Source organism: Phyllobates terribilis, unplaced genomic scaffold (assembly GCF_046119375.1).
Source record: "Phyllobates terribilis strain yellow unplaced genomic scaffold, ASM4611937v1 Scaffold_10__3_contigs__length_209671492, whole genome shotgun sequence".
In the NCBI taxonomy this organism is placed as follows: Eukaryota; Metazoa; Chordata; class Amphibia; order Anura; family Dendrobatidae; genus Phyllobates; species Phyllobates terribilis.
Window position 1 is genome coordinate 98,699,371 of NW_027362770.1, and position 23,767 is coordinate 98,723,137.

General features: G+C 40.1%; 1 protein-coding gene across 21 annotated transcripts in view; it reads left to right on the plus strand.

The window, feature by feature from the left end:
* The window catches only part of LOC141164433 (protocadherin alpha-C2-like), a 608,374-nt gene that overhangs the window by 535,566 nt on the left and 49,041 nt on the right, over positions 1-23,767 (plus strand). For 14 of the 21 annotated variants that reach the window (XM_073649644.1, XM_073649646.1, XM_073649651.1 and 11 more), the window contains exon 2: positions 17,721-17,779. The exons of the other annotated variants lie outside the window; for them this stretch is intronic. In XM_073649644.1, coding sequence (XP_073505745.1) covers positions 17,721-17,779 — 59 coding nt within the window. The remainder of the gene's footprint in view (positions 1-17,720; positions 17,780-23,767) is intronic. 21 annotated transcript variants of the gene reach the window in all.

A 23,767-nucleotide genomic window follows, 5' to 3' on the forward strand; every position in this document is an offset into this window, starting at 1 on the left:
GGTGCCGGACCCTTTTTGGTGGATGCTGGTGGTTGTAGTCTCCGTGGGGGTGACCCGGTTCTGTGGCTCAGGGCGGTCAAACCAGTGGCGGAACTATTTATGTGGTTTTGATGTTTAAATGTCCGACTACGCCACCCGTGGATTGCAGTCCGAGTGAACCGCCGCTGCAGGGCAGACCGCTGAGGCTGGTGTTGTGGGTGCAGCAGAGCGTAGCATAACTCACCACGGGAGGAGTATAGCCTCAGGGCAGTGTATGCGGAGGATGTGGGTGATGGTGCAGGGCAGCAGCAGTAACGACACAGAGTCAGTGATACAGTCCAGGGCCTTTACTCACAGTTCTTATTATCCAGACCACTTCTGCAGGTAACGGCTGCCCACGTCGTACTGTGCTTACCAGGTAAGGGGCTCAGACAACTCCCAGATAACTTTGGAGCGCTTCACAGGACCCCCTTTGTGTGTCCTTTGTCTGGCCTTTCTTACCAACACTTCTGTCCGGCTGCCTCAGGCCTCCTCTTGGTAAACTTGGCACCAGTTTCCCTGACCCTATGTGGTGCCTTCCTAGCGGGTGTAGCGAGGGGCTGCGCCACATAAAATGTCACAGCCTCCGGTTTCTAGCTGAGGGTCGTTTCCCGCCTCCACTAGTTTCAGGGACCGGTCTCCCCCTTCGGCCTGACCCCTCCACGCAGGTGGATTCGGGCGTGCTGTGGCGACTCGCCCGTCCGCACCCCTGGGATCCCTTCGTTCCTCGTTCCTGGAGCCTTCTCCACTCCTCTTCCTTCCTTCTCCCTCTTCCAGGCCTGGGCCTCTGTTACTAGGCCCGCCTCCGGAGCAGAGCTCATGCAGAGCCCCTGCTCCCTGCCACTTCTGCTCAGACTTCTCTGCACTGAACTAAGATGGTGCCCACCTTTTATACTTCCTTCTCAATGCACCCAGGACTTGCTTCCTCCCTGTCCCTGCACTATAGGGTTCCCCTTCCTCATTGTTCCCTCCTCCCACTCCAGCCAGGGACAGGGACTGTCGTGCCTATCTCAGAGGCATATTGGTCTCCCTGCCCCACGGCAATGTGGTGTAATGCATGCAGGTGTCGGGGTCCTGATCCACACTCCATCCTTACCTGAGAGTGAGATATCACACCTCTGGGTGAGGTGCAATACCTCTGTAGCAACCAAGCCCTCGGGGTGCTACAGTTCCATTTATCTTCAGCCTAGGTGACGTATTGCGATACAGGGCCATGATTTTGGCTATAAAAGGGTCCCCTAGACCCCTACCCCAAGCTTTTTAAGAGAATAATATATGGCGTGCCAGGAGACTCTATGGAATGCTTTCTCAGCATCCAACGAGAGTATCTAATTACAAATTTTTAACTGCTTCTAGCCCAGGAAATACTTTGTGCCTAGTAGCAGTGTCTGCTAGTCAGCGGATTATCCCAGCTGTTAAGCAAGCTACACCACCTGTAGTTTGGACACTTAATTTTTTCAAAGGAAATTCTTCGGGACCCCGGAATACTAAGTGAAGAGCATCAGGAGGCACCCCAAGGCATAGGGGCTGGGACTGGCGGTAGGATGCCTTGCAGTGGACCGCCGAGCTCGATCCTTATGAAAGCTTTTTAACTGCAGCAGCTTTAGTGGACGCTACAGGAGCTGGAATTACGCGGCTGCTGGCATGAGACTTGCCCTCCAATAGATCCTTGTAAAAGGATTTAAAGTGTATTCATTCAAATTAGAGAGACAATTTAAATTAAAAAGCTTATACCTGCCTCCACCACAGGGGGCTCGCTCGACCCACCAGCGGACAGGCACCAGTATTGGGAGAGGGGGGCTGGCCGTCAGGGTCCACCGCGGCTCTGGCACAAACCCGGCGATACGGAGGTGGCACGGGCAGGAACGGACTGGCCGTGTCGGCTTCTCACTTTTTGGATTTTAGAAGGGTATGACATGCCTATATCTGTGTCTCCCCCTCCTTTTACTCCTCCACCTCTTTTCTTTTCGCATGACTATATGTACTTGTCACTTTTCCATGTGTTAGTTATGTCTTCTGAGCAGTTTGTCAGCTTTTGGACACCTTTGAAGGTGTTTTCTATGTGTTTATATGTGTTTTTGTTTGCCTGCCATTCGTTTTAACGGTGTTCGAAGGTGTTCGACGAACAGTTCGTCGAACAGTTCGGCGAACACAAGGGTGTTCGACGAACCGAACCGAACTCGAACACTACGGGGGTGGCTCAACACTATTCCTAAATTCTAATAAGTTCCTTCTTAGCAATTGCTCTAGAATTGTAAAATCTAATTTTAATCTATGCTCATTTTATGCAGAAATCCATGAGAACTAGTTCGATGGGTCATTGATTCCACCGGACTAACCCTCCCTGGGGCGTGATTGCAAGAGCGACTTCACCATTGGATCGTTGCAAATCTAGTGCATGCGCTGGAAGTGCAGATTAATACTTGATTTTACAGTTTTAGAGCAATCGTTAAGGCATAAGAAATTATTTTTTAGAATGTAGAAGTAGAGTACAGTAGAGATAAGGCGGTGGTTTAGGGGGCTAGGGCAGCTAACAGGAGAAGAGCAAATGTTGTTCCTATCTTCAAAAAGGGGAAGAAGGTGGACCCAGGGAACTATAGGCCGGTGAGTCTGACTTCTATACCAGGAAAGATCTTTGAACAAATTATTAAACAACATGTATGTAAGTACATGGATAAGAATGAAGTGATTAACCAGAGTCAGCATGGGTTTGTAACTAACAAGTCATGTCAGACTAACTTAATTTCCTTCTATGACAGAATCACTGACTGGGTGGATCAGGGAAATGCTGTAGATATAGTATATCTTGACTTCAGCAAAGCATTTGACAAAGTATCTCACACCATCCTTATTGAAAAAATGACCAAGTATGCAATGGACCAGGCAACTGTTAGGTGGATTCATAACTGGCTTAGTGATCGGACTCAAAGGGTGGTTGTAAATGGCTTCACATCCAGCTGGATGAATGTCTCAAGTGGGGTACCACAGGGCTCCGTCCTGGGACCTGTATTGTTCAACATCTTTATCAATGATTTAGATGAAGGAATTGAGGGTAAACTGATTAAATTTGCTGATGACACAAAGCTAGGAGGGATAGCTAATACTAGAGAAGAGAGAGAGAGGATTCAAAAAGACCTAAATAAACTGGAGCAGTGGGCAGCAACCAACAGAATGGTTTTTAACAGGGAAAAATGCAAAGTACTACATCTGGGCAATAAAAATGAAAAAAGCATATACAGAATGGGAGGAATAGAGCTAAGCAACAGTACATGTGAAAAAGACTTAGGTATACTAATAGATCATAGACTGAACATGAGTCAACAGTGTGATGCAGCAGCAAAAAAGGCAAATACAATTCTGGGATGTATTAACAGAAGCATACAGTCTAGATCACGTGAAGTCATTATCGGTCTTTACTCCTCTTTGGTCAGACCTCATCTGGAATACTGTGTACAGTTTTGGGCACCACATTTTAAAAAAGACATAGACAAACTGGAGCAAGTTCAGAGAAGAGCGACCAGAATGGTGACTGGTCTGCAAACCATGTCCTATGAGGAACGGTTGCAGGATTTGGGAATGTTTAGCTTGCAAAAAAGAAGACTGAGAGGAGACTTAATAGCTGTCTACAAATATGTCAAGGGCTGTCACATTGTAGAAGGATCATCTTTATTCTCATTTGCACAAGGAAAGACTAGAAGCAATGGGATGAAACTAAATGGGAGGAGACACAGATTAGATATTAGAAAAAACTTTTTGACAGTTAGGGTGATTAATGAGTGGAACAGGCTGCCACGAGAGGTGGTGAGTTCCCCTTCAATGGACGTCTTCAAACAGAGGCTGGACAGACATCTGTCTGAGATGATCTAGTGAATCCTGCTTTGAGCAGGGGGTTGGACCAGATGACCCAGGAGGTCCCTTCCAACTCTACCATTCTATGATTCTATGATTCTATGATTCTATGAAATTAGGACTGTTTTGCAATAAAAAGAAATAACCCTTCAATTTTATTGTTTATTAGGTGTTAGGTACATTTTCCAATTTTTAATCTTTTGCAGACTATTCAGATCCCATGAAGATTATTCGACCAGAACTCTCCCTAATTGAATTGAATGTTTCATTAGTTTAATGTCCCCTGAATGAAGTTAAGGTCATCTTGTTACTTACGATCTTTTATCATCATAAGAGTGTTTACAGTAAATCCATAAATTACAGTTCACAGATAAATTTCTTGTATCTAGCAGTAATGTATTTATTATTATTGTACTTGCAAATAAATTCAGAGAAAAATCCAGTATAGATTTCTTGAACCCTATAGTAATAACCAAGGTTTGTTCACACTTGGATTGTTTGTGTTATATTAGGTTTTAATTGCTTTTTGATGATTTCAATATGTTTATTAAAATGAAGATGACAAACTACTTCCAGATCGCCCATAGACGAAAAACGCCTGGGCGGTCATCGTTCAACTCTGCAGTGATGTTCTAAAACATCACTACATAGTAGAGTAGCTGCATGTGACCCTGTAGCTCAGTAGAGGGGATCCCACTGTCAGACACAGCCCGGCTCCTCATAGAGAAGGCAGAGATGGTTTCTTATCATCTTCGCTTTCCCAATAGCTGTATAAAGCAATATAACGTTCTAATAGCACTTCCTCATCCAGAACCATCGGTCACTTGGTCGCTTAGTGTAGGGAGAACGGGAGCATCTGGGTTCTAGGAGACTCAGCTCTAGGGGGCATCTGGGTTCTAGGATACTCAGCTATAAGGGCATCTGGGTTCTAGTAGACTCAGTTCTAGGGAGCATTTGGGTTCTAGGGGACTCAGTTCTAGGGAGCATTTGGGTTCTAGGGGACTCAGTTCTAGGGAGCATCCGGGTTCTAGGAGACTCAGTTCTAGGGAGCATTTGATTTCTAGGGGACTCAGTTCTAGGGAGCATCTGGGTTCTAGGAGACTCAGTTCTAGGGAGCATCTGGGTTCTAGGAGACTCAGTTCTAGGGAGCATTTGGGTTCTAGGGGATTCAGTTCTAGGGAGCATCTGGGTTCTAGGAGACTCAGTTCTAGGGAGCATCTGGGTATTAGGAGACTCAGTTCTAGGGAGCATCTGGTTTCTAGGAGACTCAGTTCTATGGAGCATCTGGGTTCCAGGAGACTCAGTTTTACTATGTAGCCAGGAGGCTTCATTTCCACTATTAGGGTAATACGACTATATTTTCGGTCCGTGTGCGATCCAACAAAACATCGGATTGCACTCAGACCAATGTTATTCTTCGAGGCTGAACGGGATCTTGAGAGTGGCAGTCAAATGAAAAAAGTTGTCATTGAAAAGTCAACTATTTTAAACTTCTTAAGAGAGAGTCACATGGCCGTATTACTCATACGAAGATTGCATCGCAATGCACGGACTGGCCGTTGGCTCTCTTACTCAAACGTCACAGCTGCATAGAAATACATGCTGTCATGCTGGGGTCAGGAGAACCGCCATTGTGATGCGATCCTTGTCTGAGTTATACAGCCATGTGACTCTCTCTTAAGAAGCTTAAAATGGTTGACTTTTCCCCTTAGGAACACAATTTACTCCATTAACATCTAGTCTTAGTCATATTTGACCAAGTATAGAGTAAAATTATTTTCATTAGAATCCATTAAAGAGGTCGTCTCAACATTGTAAATAGCTAAAATTTGTAAACCAATATTATTTGTTATAACTCATATCCAAAAAAGAGAAGAGATCTATAATTTAGATAAAAGCTCCAAAGTTTATTAAGAATTTTCATAAAATATATCAAAGAAAAAATTATTTAAAACAAGGATACCTCAGAAGGACCTGACCACTGCTGCAAAAACAAGTATATTGCTAGACCCAGAAAAATGGATAGAACATCATAGAAATTCATACATAGTGTATTGTCAGTGCAGAAAAGATTGTATGTACTATGTCTCTACCTCTTTTCCTCATTTTACTGTATCAAGTCTCTTATTAATAAACCCACTTCTCTCCTAAAGGAATAGGTAATGACTGTATTGAGAATTATTTACCTGGTAATAAGTAATTTTCTGAGGGTCACAAAGAAATTAAGCAGGTCTGCATGGTCCCTTTACCCCGACGCGCGTTTCGCTAATGTGTCTTCTTCCTGGGGGCGTGAATAATATGGGGATCATTGCTGGGTTAAATACGTCTCTAAACCAATCTGTACATGTCACTTCACTGATAACTAGAGGGAGGCATTTCTACGTAATGATCAGGGTGGTACTGTTGGAGCCAGCGGTTACTAGGTGGCACGCGTGGGTTTATTACTAAGAGACCTGATACTGTAAAATGTGGAAAAGAAGTAGAGACATAGTATATACAATCTTCTGTTGAGAAAAATCCTCTAAAACTTACAGAAAAAGGAATAATTTGCATAAGTATGGTACATATACAGTAGTAGAATAGATATGCAAGAACAAGCATTGTTGACCAAAAAGACTGGAAATGACATGTTCAATTGCACAGACCATCATGTGCATGAATAATCCTTGAATGTCTTTCTTTTTTTGCTTCCTGATAAAAGATGGTGCCAGAAAATAGGATTTCACTTGTTTTCACTCTGGCCACAGCTATGTGTGCTATGCCATATTAAGTTGCATGTGTTCTGCTGACAGTTGCCGGTGTCTGTTTTCCAATCTGTCGTTTGTATTTTTATCTTCGTTCTGATGTGGAGAATTACTTAGCAGATGACAATGTCTCTGGCACCAAATGTCATGTTTTATTACTCAAAACAGTTTGCTACTAAGCAGGGCCTCGCGGTACTAGGCTAGTTTTGTGGCAGAACTAATGTGTTCATCTTGTAATATATTTGTTATCAACCTTAGAGGTGTTTTCTATCATATTCTTTCAATTAGGAGGATGTGACATATCAATAACAAATTTGCAGAGTTAAAGAACAATGTTAAAAGTAGACTGGATAAGAATATTTGCTATTCTGGTAAAGTGATATATGACTGTCATTTCCTTTAAGTGTTATTTCGAAGATTTCATGATTTTTTTTTACTAAAATGTTAATATATTACAGGTAGTGATGAGCGAGTATGTTCGTTTAATCCTTTCGGCGAGTATGCTCGGGCGAGTACCGAGTATCTTCAGCGTACTCGGTGATATGTTTGAATCACTCCCATGTGCATGATTTGCGACTGTTTGACAGCTTTAATACATGTGAGGAATTCTTGTTTCTTTCGCATTCCTCACATGTATTAAAGCTTTCAAACAGTCACAAATCATGCACACAGGAGTGATTTAAACATATCACCGAGTACGCTGAAGATACTCGATACTCTCCCGAGCATACTCACCGAAAGGGTTAACCGAACATACTCGCTCATCACTAATTACAGGATTTATCCAGTTTTTTGCTGTTTTTAAACTGGATATAGAAGCTAAAATGAAGCTGGTTACAAAGCGAGACTCACTGGGTTAGCTTCTACCACCACCGTTTTTTAGTAATTTTCTATGTATCCAAGTCATTATTTTCCACTTTGTAATATTTGATCTGGTAAGTTTTCCAAACTATCTGAGTTTATTCAATAATTGTGCTTTCAATGAATTCAAAATGTTCCTTCACTACTTTTGTGGATTAAGACACAAAAGTCCTGATCTATCAAGACTGGCTCTTTGCATGGTGGTCCAGATGAAGGGCTCTTTAGAGTAATTTGCACCAACTTTATTAAGAAGTGTGCTCCTCCTAGTAAATTTCACGTGTCTTTCAGCTGCCATGTGCCATGGTCAGGAGTGTATTTCTGTCTCAATTCTTTTCACGTTTTGGCAAAAATTATGATAGATTTGTCATCCACACTTGGCCATACCACCTCCCCATTAAGTTCTACTCAATTTTCAAAAGGTTGGCACAGGTGGCTCAGGACTGGCAACAAAAAAGAAAAAAACTTCAAAAAGTTGTTACATTTTTGCTCAACTACAATTTCCACAAATATTTGGGCACAGAATTCTGGTGAAAACTGATGAATCAGACTAAAAGTGACCAAGTAGTTAAGTAAAACCATGAAGCCATAAACACCATACTTTTTGAATATCTTAAGTTGGGAAGGTGTTCGGCCGCTGTACTGAAAGTGTGCCACCTGGGAGAAAATTAACTTTGTTCCTCCCGGGAGGAGTCAGCGTTCAATCATACCGGCGTGCCTATGCGGCTACAAACACCACTCAGTATGCTTTAAGTGACAACTGTAAGCACACAACGGCACTTTGACTGACAGCCGACTCTGCACTGATGCACTACAGAGCTGGCTGTCAAATAAAGTGCCGTTGCATGCTTACAACCGCTGGTGACAGTATACTGATTGGTGTCTGTAGCTACCTCTATAATTGAACGCTGGTGGCTCCTGGGAGGAATTCTCCCAGGTGTCGAACTTTCAGAACGGCGGCTGGACACATTGCTAACGCTACTAGCTTGCAGATTAACCCTAAATATCCAGGTTAATAGCATTACCTGACGTGAAAGGTTCCCTTTAATAATCATGGTTGCTACTATCTTTTTTTGATTTTTTTGTTTTGGCCTACAGTCAAAAATCATAGAAAGGTTTTTACAGTCACAGTTGGAAATCAACAACATTCCATTAATATTATAAGTAATATAGTCAGGACTTGAACTAATGTGATCTGGGCTACTAGGCATTATATTTAATTGGCTCCTCTTTACCAATAAAAATAGGCATGATGGTAGATTTAGGATGAGAAGACCTTGTTTCAGTAAACAAGTTGCATTTGTGAAACACTTTTCATTTGATTAGTCCTAACAATTAAGCTTTAAAGAGTGATGTATCTGATAAAGTAGCGGTGGGCTTACTTTGGCCCTGGACCCTTGCTAACTAACATAAAGTCCCACTGGTCAGATCAGCACAGTTTATTGCTGAGAATACTATTGTGATCACATTATTATAGTGTATTGTAATTGATAAAATATTGATAAATACAATGGCAATGCCTAGCTCCTCAGCCAAGATCAAAATTATTTGGCAGTTGGAAACACTGAAGGGAATCTGCACTATAGCTCAATTATATAAGATTTATTCTATATGTCAAATTTGATAACAATGCTTGGGTCTCAACAAGAAGATCTCTAGCTACTTCTTGACGATTTAGAGACTGTAAATGTCCGGGCGTTCCTTGTTCTAATCGGCAGTGATGAAACCTGCTGTCAGCCAGAGAACCAGCTGTCAGCCAGCTGTCACAGTCCCCATAGAGAAGGAAGAGATGGTTTATTACCATTTCTGCCTACTCTATCGCTGTATATATAGTGCCAAACAAGCGCTTATATCATTATGAGGCTTGTTGGGATGTTTGCTTTACCATAATTTCCTTTAAATGTGATGTCAATGATTTAATAATTTTTTATTGAATTATAAAATTGTGCTGAATAGGAAGCACTGACAGTGCTTACTTCTCTGGACCCAGTGATCATGTGATCGCAGGGCTCTTGGGAGAAAACAGGAGCTGCTGGGTCATAGGAGACCCAGGAAGCTCTGCTATACAGGCAGGAGACTGAATTTCCCCTTTAAATGTAGCTAATACATTAGCCTCAGTGAGAGGGTAAATTGTATGAAAAAATATTTCCATTTTGAAATCCCCCCCAAGGATCTTTTATGACATTATGGGGTAAAAAATGTGTGAAATAGATAAAATCTGTATAAATAAATAAAAATCATAAAAAAAAACAAAACAAAAACAGAGAACAATCCAAATTGCTTTTACTAGCCCCGCTCCTGTAAAAAAACAAAAAAAAAAAACGTAAAAAAAACATGTATATCTGACGTATATGAAAAACGGAAACACATTTTAAAATGTATTTTTGTGGTCACACAAAGATGTGAAAATCATCTGATACGGATTTCCTTTTTCCCCACTGATATCTGCAGAAAGATAAAAGAAGAGAATAATATAACAATTATATTATTTTTCAAGTGTAAGGATGTGATATTGGTATCATAGATATATATAATAATGGAAACCATAGTAATTACATATGCAGTTTATTTTAGTGTTCTTCGTAGCCTTCTAGAAATGGGTTTTTCAGGACTACAAACCCTAAACAGTTGAAGAGTTAAACTGATAATTCTATTAGCAGTCTTTCTGAGAAAATATGTGCATTGGACTGTACATAATGGCAATAAAAATCTTCATCCGCTTTAGAAAACATCAGACAGTCTTAAGCAATGTTTCAGGATTTTGCCCTTCTTCCAAGTAGACATGTGATAGAAATGTTACAGCTCACAGACATGGCCTCGGGTGGATCTGTATTTAGGATCACCAATGGAGTACAATGCAGCAGGATATTTTTGTGAATGTGTTTGATCCCAAAGCAGCTTCCAAAGTGGATTCATTTATATATATTTAATATAAATAATTTTACGGTCTTTGCCCTGGAGTTTTCCCCTGAATTATCACCACATAGAAAAATGCAGCAGAATTTATTTTAAGTGGTGTTACGTCTATTCGAATTTTAAGAAGGAACTCTATGACCTTATCTTTGAAGGGCATTTACAGGAAGAGTTGTGCCGAGCATATTTGATACATGAAATGTACTAAATTCGATTTTTGATGGTTTTATTACATTATGATAATGAGTAGCAATGGTCTGGTTATTCTTATACTTGGATTAGTCATCGCATTCATTTTTTTCAGAAGCTCAAAGCAGAGACATGATGCTAAAAACCAAGGTTATACAGTACAGACCAAAAGTTTGGACACACCTTCTCATTTAAAGATTTTTCTGTATTTTCATGACTATGAAAATTGTTGTACATTCACACTGAAGGCATCAAAACTATGAATTAACACATGTGGAATTATATACTTAACAAAAAAGTGTGAAACAACTGAAAATATGTCTTATATTCTAGGTTCTTCAAAGTAGCCACCTTTTGCTTTGATGACTGCTTTGCACCCTCTTGACATCCTCTTGATGATCTTCAAGAGGTAGTCACTGGAAATGGTCTTCCAACAATCTTGAAGGAGTTCCCAGAGATGCTTAGCACTTGTTGGCCCTTTTGCCTTCACTCTGCGGTCCAGCTCACCCCAAACCATCTCGATTGAGTTCAGGTCTGGTGACTGTGGAGACCAGGTCATCTGGCGTAGCACCCCATCACTCTCCCTCTTGGTCAAATAGCCCTTACACAGCCTGGAGGTGTGTTTGGGGTCATTGTCCTGTTGAAAAATAAATGATGGTCCAATTAAACGCAAACCGGATGGAATAGCATGCCGCTGCCAGATGCTGTGGTAGCCATGCTGGTTCAGTATGCCTTCAATTGTGAATAAATCCCCAACAGTGTCACCAGCAAAGCACCCCCACACCATCACACCTCCTCCTCTATGCTTCACGGTGGGAACCAGGCATGTAGAGTCCATCCGTTCACCTTTTCTGCGTCGCACAAAGACACGGTGGTTGGAACCAAAGATCTCAAATTTGGACTCATGAGACCAAAGCACAGATTTCCACTGGTCTAAATGTCCATTCCTTGTGTTCTTTAGCCCAAACAAGTCTCTTCTCCTTGTTGCCTGTCCTTAGCAGTGGTTTCCTAGCAGCTATTTTACCATGAAGGCCTGCTGCACAAAGTCTCTTCTTAACAATTGTTGAAGAGATGTGTCTGCTGCTAGAACTCTGTGTGGCATTGATCTGGTTTCTAATCTGAGCTGCTATAAGGCAAGAAATTAAACCTGACAGGGCACACCTGTGAAGTGAAAACCATTTCCGGTGACTACCTCTTGAAGCTCATCAAGAGAATGCCAAGAGTGTGCAAAGCAGTCATCAAAGCAAAAGGTGGCTACTTTGAAGAACCTAGAATATAAAACATATTTTCAGTTGTTTCACACTTTTTTGTTAAGTATATAATTCCACATGTGTTAATTCATAGTTTTGATGCCTTCAGTGTGAATGTACAATTTTCAGAGTCATGAAAATACAGAAAAATCTTTAAATGAGAAGGTGTGTCCAAACTTTTGGTCTGTACTGTACATAAAATTATGGTTCCCTTTACCTAGTATTATTTGATGCCACCCTTCTGGTGCTCGTCAGCCCCCTACACTTCCAACCAACTCTGTCTGAAGAACCTTCTGTCTCCTATAAATGATCTTTGGGTTAATTCCTTACATATTTGTTTGCTGACGCATGAAGTAAACGTCTGACTTACATGGGCCAAACCTCCATGGCCCCACAGTAGATGGTTGGTACAACATGTCTTTAACGTAACGGTAAACCTAATTGTAAACTGAAGATTCACATTAAAGTAAACCTTGTCAAAAAGACCCCAAACCAACACATTGGACTACAACAAACAATAATGTGACAAAAAAGCACACCAGTGTCAATATCCAATGGGTGCTATAACAGAAGATATACACCCCCAACTATGCGGCACCCCAACACAATGCAACTAGTTGGTGTCTAAACACTGTGAGAGACATGGAGAGGTCTATCTTTTATATGTTTACGCTGCCAATTACCAGACAGCATCCTTCACTCCCCTGATGAATCTTTTATGAGGAAAGGCGTCGGGATATCCTTCTGGACCCTGCTACTACGAAATTGTAGGCCCTAAGACCCCCTTCTGTACCCATATATGAGGGACCCATAAGGAACGACCACAGATGCATCTGTACATTTCCAGTCAGACCATTCCTTTTTGACGTTCTTTATTACATGTGCCTCCATGGTATATACCATCTCTGTACTTTCATGTTTAGACACCATAGGATATAAAAGATAGACCTCTCCATGTCCAATTTGTCTTTTGTGGCAGTTTTGGGTTTGTTCTATTTTATGTGACCCAACAAATGTTATTGGACCAGTGGGTCATCTGTACACCATTAATTTTGCTATTTATACCAAATTATAGATTCATGTATGAGCTCCTGCACACTGTGTGCTGAGTACTCATTGAAATGACATCAAAGAGTACAATATGAGCTGTTATTAAAGGGAACCTGCCAGCAGATTTTTAGACCCAAAGTAACATTATCACAGTAAAGTACCTGATATGATGATTACTTCCATACCTTTATATTATAAATCTGTGTCTTTGTTGTTTCTTGATCCTTTGACTATTTTTTATTCAAGTTAACTCCTAAGAGCTGAGGCTTGGTCTGCACTTACATCTCGCCGGCTTCTCTGGCCTCTTTCTCCTCCCGGCACCACCCTCATGCCAGTGATTGACAGGTCACTCTTCTCTGTGATCTGCTCACCCGGCTGACTTCTTGCTCATACATAGTAACGTCCCGATGACGTTGTGAGAGCCGGAATATCCATCTGTGTGAGCACTGCCCCTGGGACTGATGGCACCTGCACATGATGTCGGCCAGAGGATCAGGTCATAAAGACTGACTTCTTGCACAGACGCCATCATTTCCGGGGGCGGCGCATGCACAGATGAATGTTCTAGCTCCCGCAACTGCAACAGTTTTAAACTGTATATGAAAATTAAACATTAATACCTTGTGACATTGCACCATCTACATAATTTGCATATTCCCGTTAATTGTGTATTGGCAACATTAATATGAAGTTTAAAGGGTAAAACTCAAACTCCTTAAAGGGATTATCAATATCAGTGGGATAACGACACATAGCACCCCAACCAATTAGTGTTTTCAACTCTGCTGGTGCCTGGATGTAGGCAGTGTATGGAGTCAGAACAGCTCCATTCACTTTGTAGTGGCCATTCCTGTTCACCTCCTAATCACTGAGCTCCAGTACCCAGGAACAGTCACTACACTGAGCAGAACTGTGCTGTTGGGTCCATTTACTGAAAACAGCTGATAGATGGGGGTGTTGGGTGTCAGATCTCAACCAATCTGTTGATGACCTATCTTATTGCTCTTTTTGCTCGTGTTTTATTTTTGTTGCTCCTATGACTATTTCCTTTTTTGTATTTTTTTGTACTTTTTTTAAATTTGCTGTACGATTTCAGATATTTTATTTAGAGGTGATTTGTATGGTATTTACTAAGGCGGTGTGGCTCATTGGAGTCTCTCACAGGACGAAATTGGGGACACATCTATATATCTGTAGTTTTTTTGGTCTCACATGCATTTTAGAGACCAAAAAGTGATACTACATTTTTTGGCCTGTAATATTCAACGAAGGGTAGGTGCACACGACCGTTTTCTCTCCATCTAAGAAGAATGGTACAATTGCTCATACTCTGATCATCATGTGATCAGAGTGGCATCAGTTTTTCTGAGAATTGGAAAAAAAAAAAAGTTTTTCCATGTTCTCCATTTTGTCAGTCCGTGAAAATCTGAACACACTCTCATGTCATCCGAGTGCAGTCAGATGTTTTTCATACCCATAGACTTACAGTGCAGATTTTGGCATTTTTGACATGTCTCTGATTTTTTCTTTGGACCACTCAGACCGAAAAAAAACATCGGACATGTGCACAGCCCCATAGAATATCATGGGTTTCAAGTGCTATCCGTGAAAACCACAGATAACTCTCATCTGGTATAATTGGTTGTGTGCACGAGCCCTAATATTAATAAGCATAATTTTATAGGAATTACGAAATATTAAATTTCTCATAGGTTAATTTGGGATATAATATTATTGACAACCTGTTTAGACTAAGAACAGTTTATATAACACAGACTTTTTTTGAGATTCTTGCCTATTTTGATTTTTTCTTATTGTCTACAGTACAAGTGAAGGTATTTATAAAAATATTTTGTATGCTATATACAAAACACTAGTATTCACTAAGCTATATACTGAATATTGTTAGATTTATACTTTTTATTTCATCATTTGTTTCAAAGTAATGAGTAAAAAATTGTTTGATCAACCATGTATATGGTTGTATATTAGAATTACACAACTTTTGGTATAGTCAGTTGCTGAAAATCACCTTACGTAGGTACATTCATGTGCAAAATATGCCCCAGTAAATTTATTATCATACAACTCATATCGAGAACTAAAAATGATGTATTTTTATTGTTCTCTTAAGGGCCTAACCTTACAACATACTGTGCACAATACTGCCAGACTTATAAAGTAAGATGGAAGAGGCAAGATGAGGTTGAGAGGACAGAGAAGTATCAAGGTCACCCAAAGACAATTTATCATAGCCTTAAAAATGGTGTCCTGTTCCCCCACCAAAAAAGACTAGCTCTGTAGAATAAACTGCCGTTCTTTGTTTGAGATCCTTCCCTGTAAGCAGCAGATGTTGTAGAAAATTCTTCCTTGGGCAGAGAAGGAGCTTTATTGAGAAACTCAACAGTGTAGGTTCAAAGGAATGAGAATACAAGCAATACAGCAGATGTTCATAGAGATGGCAGCATACGTGGGTGTGTGCCGCGAGCACCATGTGCCGGGGGTGGGCGATACCCAAATACACAAAGAGAACAAAGAGGATACATTACAGAAAAAAGAGACAACATTATCTCACAAAGACCTGACATGACAATATTTACGATCTCTGCGGCAAACCCTTCTCTATAGCCCTCTTATCCTCCGTTGAGTGTTGTAATGACATCTATGTTGACACCAAGGACCTGCAGAAATTGCATCTACACACATAAATTCTACTACTTTGACAGCGCTATTGACCATTGGTATTATTATTCCCCTTTCCTTTTCACCATTGACCACTGAACCCATCACTATACTTCTGTTCTATCGCTACTTGTATTCACTGCCACCAACACTGACTTATATTGAAATTTACTACTTAATTCCTATTAAACATAAGAATACCTCAAAGGGGTTTTCCATATTCGGCAAACTTGTGTCACCCGATGCAGTTTATTATAAAAGACTAGTTAAATGAATGCATAGACATGAAGGCCACAAACCAAAGATGAAAAAGAACCCAATCCTGGTGTAGATGTAGCAACCACATCCTAGTACACATGAAAAAGAAATGTCATCCAGAGATTGAGTCCAGTTAAGGTGCCATGAACTATAGATAGATTCCATGGATGACTAAGGACCCATTTTGATGGTTCAATAATCTAGAAATGAGTGTTCCTGATAATTGTCCCTTCTAAACAGATGGGCAATCACACTACAAACGAGTAAAATTCTCGTTCAATGGGTTCAATGATTTTTAAGCTCACTTAATAATCATTGTTATTGGCAGTACATTGTCCTATTATGTTTGCCATCCTTTTTAGACAGGCCGATAGTCTTGAATCTAGCATTCCTACAAACTGTTATGTCTGTCAGAGGCCACAGGCTCAACAATGCAACATTGGGCCGACTTGGCCCAAGCCACTCACTCTGGCAGATTCCAGGGGCACCCTGGCCTTCACCCTTAAACTCCTGTACAGGGATCTGTTCTTCAAATGGGATCCAGTGGGGGTCCACTGGATTGCTTGCACGGAAAAGTGAACCATAGGTAAGAGAATCAGGAGGTCGGTGTAGGGACAAAGAAGGAAAAGTGTCAAAAAGCAAGTCAAGGTCAAAAATCAGGAATCTCTACTGGAAGAATAGCAAGGCATAAGTTACACAGAAGCAAGTCCGATTATGGGTGAAATCAGACTGTCACATTACTCTTGTGAGGATCACATCGCAATCCTTAGACTGGCCGTCTGCTCTGCTGACCTGACCGTGACTGCATGTATTTCTGTGCAGCTGTCATGCTGAGGTCAGGAAAGCCTACTGCCAGTCTGAGAATTGCGATGGGATCCTCGCACAAGTAATATGGCCGTCTAACTGCACCTAAAACTGGCAGTGGGCAGCAGGATTTCAGGACCTTAAATAGTTTGTAGCCCCACCCAAACCACATAGCAGTTACCAAGTCCCACTAGAACTGTCACCCTGTGTCGCTTGCAAAAAGATTGCATCGCCGCCTGGCAACAGGAGCAGGGACGGAAAGGGCAGGTACCAATACACGTCACACAAATGCTCATATCTTGATTATCAGCCCAAAATTAAGTAAACGGCAATTATTTTGTATAACCTACTTTGTTAAAAATGAACTTGTGCCTGTTTTTTTTTGTACCTGTACAGTATTGTGTAAAGGTTTCCACAGTTTTTTTTAACTGTCCAAAAAAGAAATCTGTGAAAAGCAATGAAGACTTTCAAGAACCAAAAACCTGTTCAGTTAGCAGAAGGCTAATGCACTCTTACACTGTAGTGAAATCAATTATTTAAGAACACATAAAAGGTTATTTGTTGGAAATGTTTTATTACACATATTGGCAACAGTGGTGCAGAAGAACTCCAGGTTTGTCAAACAAGAAATAATCAAAATAATTACTTTTAAATTTGACATTGTAAGATACTTACATTTTTGCAGATGGCTCCCAAAGCTTATGGGGTCCCATCTCCTCTAACGACTTAATCCATTTTTTCTCTAATTTTTGAACCATGTAAATGAAAAACATCCGATTTTGATTTTTTTTATTCTGATCAGGGTCCTCATTCATGCACGCGTTTTTTAATCGATTCACTGGATGTTTACAATTGTTGGCTATATAATCCAACATTTTTATTTTAATTACACAAATAAATTTTCACGTTTTTTTTTTTTTTAAATTCAGTCTGCAGAATGGTAAATTAAGAATTGTCATTACATGTAAAAGATACTTCTATCTTTTTTTTTTTTTTTAAATTGGCAAACACAGTGCAAATGTTTGATCCTTTATGTTGACATTGATTGCATACATTACAGAATTTCTAACTGGAACTAAACATTTGTTCTTATTTGCTTCTTCAGCCAAAACATCCTAACCCAGACTGGCGTTACTCTGCATCACTAAAAGCTGCAATGCAGGGGTGAGTACATATTTCATTTTATATTTCAATACATATGACACAAAACAAAGACAACATTACCAGACAGCAAAAAATATGGTGCTCTGACATCGTCCTTCATCAATATTTAGATTTCATTTAAAAAAGTTAAATCTATAGTATAGCGTGTTCTTGTTCTTACTGTAATTTTAATGAATGTTTTCTATATACTCCTTGGTTATAAATGTTAATTTATAGAACTTAATAAAAAAGAAATCAGCAATGAATAATTTAATTTGGGAAGTCCAATGTCTTGGCAAGAGCTGACCCTATGTGGTGGCAGAAAGAGCCCATAGGAGTACATTTTAAAGGCATGTAACTGTTATTTATTTATTTTTGTTTAAAGGGAATCTGTCATGTAAAAAAAAAATGCTATCGACCTGCAGATATAGGGTTAATCTGCAGGTTAATAGCATTCTAAGGCTATGTTCACACATCATGTTTTTTTTGCGTCAATTTTCTGTATCAAAACATGGTCTCAAGGGAGTTTTGTTCAGGATTTTTCGTGCAGTTTTGGTGATTTTTTCAGCCTTTTTTCAACCTTTTTTCAGCGTTGTTTTCACTGTTTTTCTGTCTCTTTTTTACATGTACATAAAGTTCAGTGAGAAAAAAAAAAATTCTATTTTGGCATCAAAAACTCAAAAAAATTTGGTACGTTTTTTCAGCGTTTTTTTCACCACCCATTACTTCCTATGGGTGAAAAATTGCTGAAAGAAGTGGCATGCTCTATTTTCCAAAAAAAAACATGCAAGACACAAAATCCTGAACAAAAAAAAAAAAAACATGATGTGTGAACTAAGAATTCTGGAATCTCATAGACTTTGCTGGTACTGCAAAATGCAGCTAAAAATTTGCATAAAAAAAAAACGCTGAAAAAATCCTGATATGTGAACATAGCCTAAAGCTGTTTGGCTGCTGCACTGAAAGCTCAAAATGAACTTTACTCCCCAATTGAAGCCTTCAGCTTTCAGTCATTACATAGTGAGTCATTATACATGAAGTCAGTACATAGTGAGCAGCAGCCATAACCATGCCCTGGCACTGACTGACAGTCAGCTCTTTACTAATGCACTGCTGAGCTGGCTGTCAGTCCGTGCTAAGGCGTCATTACAGCCACTACAGTAACTGAAGCCTTGATGGCCAAGCCTTCATGCTTTTATAGCGCCATTACATACATTGTCATCACTGTCCCGATTTGGGCTCACAATCTAAATTCCCTAACAGTATGTATTTGGAGTGTGGGAGGAAACCGGAGAACCCAGAAGAAACTCACACAACAATGGGGAGAACGTACACAGGTGCTTGTCCGGCCTTAGTCTACAAGTCTCCAGTCACTCTATGGGACTGCAGAATTGTGAATCCTCACTGTGTGCTATGAGGACTTTCCGGTGCCGGCACCTGGATCGGGCGGTTATGTGACCGCAAGTATGCGATTTTCATACTTCTGGCCTTATTCTAACAAGTCTATGTCCTGCCACGCTCATCACACACTTGTGATCATGCGCCTGGTGCTGACACCGGAGAATCTTCACAGTGTGCAGTGCACACAATGTGAGGATTCACAAGTCTGCGGTCACATAGAGCGACTGTAGACTTGTAGCCTAAGGCCGGAAAACCCTTCTAAAGTGTTAAATAGAATATAGAATAAATGTGTAATATGCAATTTGTTATTGACTTTTTCCATTGTCAGGTCACCTTTTTATGGATTCATGCAATCATGACTCCTAAAAAGGCAATCTCCATGGCTCTACATGGACCCTTATGATAAAAGAACGGTAGCCAGTATGATATATGTGCTTCAAAGTGTACTGAAAATGGTATGGCTTCTGAATATTACCATGGTTTAGTTATCAATCCATGGTTTACGAGATAAGATTAAAATACATTGCAGAAAAGAAGAATAAAATTTACTGTATTATATGTTCATGCAAATGTTTTGGCCAAAATTATTAGTGAAAATGATCATCTGAGCTAAATGGATATAATGTGTCTTGTTACACCCTCTCAATCCCTGCTCTGGGCATGACATGGTGTGTTAGTTTTGTCCACAGTGTTCTTCACATCATATGTGAAATAAGTAATTTAAGGGAAAAAATATTTAAAACATCTTTAAAGTTTGAAATAACTCTGTGTGTACTCTACTGGTACAAAAGGTATTGAATATACTTCTGGTTACCATACATAGTAGAATACTGTAGGTTAGAGTATTCCACTGATATTGGAGCTTCAGGTGAGTTTTCATGACAAATTATTTTTTAATATTGTTTTGTTGATTCCTCTAACATCAAAAATAAGAGCAATTCCCTAAAAAAGTGATGAAAAGTGATATCTTAATGGTATAATACTGTTTAATATTATTTTATAATACAACCCCTATCTGAAAAAAAGCTTGGAAAGCTGTGTAAAATATAAAGAAACAAGAATGTAATGATCTGGAAATCTCTTGTCGCCATATTTTATTCACAACAGGACATAGAAAACGCATAAAAAGGTGAAAGTTTAGACATTTTTTCATTTCATTTGAAAAAAAAATTAACTCATTTAGAAACTGATGACATCTCAAAAAAGTTGGGACAGAGCCATGTCTACCATTGTGTAGCATCCTCTCTTCTTTTTACAACAGTCTATAAACGTCTCTGAATGAGGAGACAAATGTTGGAGTTTTGGGAGAGAAACATTGTCCCATTCTTGTCTCATGGAGGGTTCTCGCTGCTCAACAGTCCCGGACCTTTGCCATATGTTTTCTATTGGTGAACGGTCTGGACGTCTGGCTAAGAGATTTCCAAATCCTTGCATTTTCGTTTCTTTTACATTTTAAATGGCGTCCCAACTTTTTTGGAATTGGGGTAGTACAATGTATTATATGTAATTATATTGCGTAATATTATATTACATTAGTATTGTGACCAAGTATAGGTAAGTAAGGCCTCTTTCTTACTGTAATGTTTTGGATTTCTCTAACACCACAGACGTTTCAATGGAATTATTTGTTCCTTTCCAATTAGTCACTACATCAGTTATCTAGTAATCCAAAATCTATGATCTATGAGTTTATTGAAACAAAGAGTGCTGTACTCAGATCTTCAGCTATAAGTTCTGAACCCTGTTCCACGAGGATTTCTTACGACTTGTCTCTGATGCAAGACACTTTGTTGGCTTTGTTGGCGCGTACTTCGAATTATGCGTGAAGGGGCTGGTAAATTGCTCATTTCAGTAGCCAAGTTAGCACCTTTCTTTATCTATACCAGTGTTTTCCAACTCCAGTGCTCAAGAGCCACCAACAGATCGTGTTTTCTGGATTTCCTTAGTATTGCATAGGTGATAATTCCATCACCTGTTCAATACTAAAGAAATCCTGAAAACATGACCTGCTGGTGGCTTTTGAGGACTGGAGTTGAGGAACACTGGTCTATCCATAGGCTTTGACTGAGAAGAGCATTGGATTAGCTATTTAAATGAGTGGTCAGCTGACCGTTCTCACACAGCATCAGTCATGTGCGACACAGGAACAAAAATTTAATATGACCTATAGGAACCGAGGAACCAGAGCTCATGCTAAAAGTTTAAGGGTTTGTCCCCTACTAAGACAACGCTTTCTTGATCTAAATGAAGCGCTGACGTCACTGTTCCCGCCTTTGGACAAATTGAACATGAAGAGGAAGTCAGAGATCAGCTGCAGCCCAGACTTCCTTTTGATGTTTGATTTGTCCGAAGGTGACGTAGTTAACAACTTCTTTAAGCCACCATTTTTATCATCAATGTACCTGCACTAAGACTCATTTATTTGAAGGATGAATTATATTTTTCAGTGGCACAAATTTAGAATACATATAAATTATTCATTTTTGATTTAGATTTTTTTGTTGTTTTTGAGGAAGTTAGAAAAATTATGTTGTTAACTTTATTCTATATGGCATAGGTAAGAGTAAAGCATTTTTTTTTAAATTTTGAGTAACAGTATCAGAAAAGACATACTGTAACTTTATTCTTTGGCCAATTACAATTGGGGTTTTGCCAAATTTGCATTTTTTAAGTGAACTATTTAAAAAAATGTAAAAAATTGTTATTTTATGTTTTTTTTGGAGGGTGGCTCACATTTTCTGCTTGATTGCTTATTTAATGCTTGGAAATTCATGGTGTTTCAAAGAATTATTGCCTGCCAGTATTACAATTCAGCCAATCTATTAGGTCATGCCTCTCGAATGGCCTGATACTTATGGCTGACCAGGAGTCCTTTTTTAGTTTCCCAGCAGCCAGGCCCCCATTATCACATTATGGGGGCAAGTAGACTGATAGAATAGACCCCTTTAAAACACCATCGATTTGGACATTATTAGCTTCAACATCAGAGGAGATTGAATGATTGGAGACCAGTAGTGATGAGCGAGCATGTCTTGTTTACCCTTTCGGTGAGCATGCTCTGGTGCTCACCAAGTAGTTTCGGCGTGCTCGGCATCTATGTTAGTGTCGCTGCGGCTGCATGTGTCGCGGCTGTTAGACAACTGTGACACATGCAGGTATTGCCTAACAAACAGCCGCGACACATGCAGCTGTGGCGACACTAACATAGATGTTGAGCATGCTGAAAGGGTTAACAACACACTCTCGCTCATCACTAGAGACCAGCCGTTTTGGGGGTTCGGCATTTGGATTTCGCAGCGCATGCTACTACAATTTTCTTCACTGTACAAAGGCAGCGCATCAGGAGAAAACACCTTAATGGCCACTGTACAACCACTGTAAGGAGGTAGTTAAGAGTTAAGGATGCCTAAATCTATGACTCTTTAAAAAGATTTTAAAATAGTAATATTAATAATATTATCTCTTAATAATGCAAACATATATAAAGTGGTACAAACTTGTTTTTGTTTTTTAGATTTGTCAGAGAAATAAAATCTGGTAATTTGAATGATAATCTTGCAGAGCTGCGAATTCACCCAAAAGTCCCAGGTGTTACATTGTTTTTAGGGCCCCTCTCTCAGTCACCATTGCAGTTCACCCAGTCTGAGTCATGTCTATACATTTGATTGTGTCTTTTGAGGGCCAAGCAAGGAGCAGAACGTCATTTAGATCCTCCACAGCATACCCAAGCTTTCCCCTAAATTATTATCCCTCTCATGGAGATGGAGCGGTCAACGGTCAGCACCGTCCATCGCAGCTAGATGTCCTATCAGCATACTGCACAGCCGCAGCCCAACGCAACTCTGCATAGCTCACTAATAGGTAGGCCAATCAGGCCAAGGTTGTCTCCTCGAGTTCTTCCCACTGTGCTCAGGTACCTCATGTGGCACTAGGCAGAAGACCCTTTAGGGAATAGGAGATGCAAGGCCATGAGTGGTATGGCAGAGTGGTTAGAGACCGGCTTTGTGAGCTGTGTCCAGAGCATTCCTCAAGTAGGAAACATAGGAGCAGAATCAAGGAGGTCAGTTGACTGGAAGCAATCAAGGTGGCACCCTGGAGGAGAAGTATCATCAAGTGGCACTGCTCACAACCTACTCACCCGTCATACTCATATTATACTGTGTTCAGCTAAAACCTCGAAAAAAAAACCTCTATTAATACAGATACTTTATTTTCCTTCCGTTCCAAGTTTGTCATCTATGTCTCCACAGATCTTCACACATCTGTTACATTACTATCTCAGATCTAACAGTCCTACCAGCACATAACACGTATTGCCCCCAAGAGAATGGGAATAGAATCTGGAGGCACAGATGGGGAACTGTGAACTGACAGACCCGAACAGGCAGCTTTGAGGTTGGGGACCACTAATAAATTCAAAGACCACATGTTTCTTTTACTGGCCATTAAATGGCATAAAGTTCATTAAACTTGTACACATTTGCACAATTGTTTTGCCACTTTTTTCCTCTTTTGACGAAATTAAAGCCTGACAAGAAGAGTGAGCGTGAAATTGCAGGACACATTTACTAAATAGAGATGGAAAAAAAAGAGAAAATTTTAGGAACG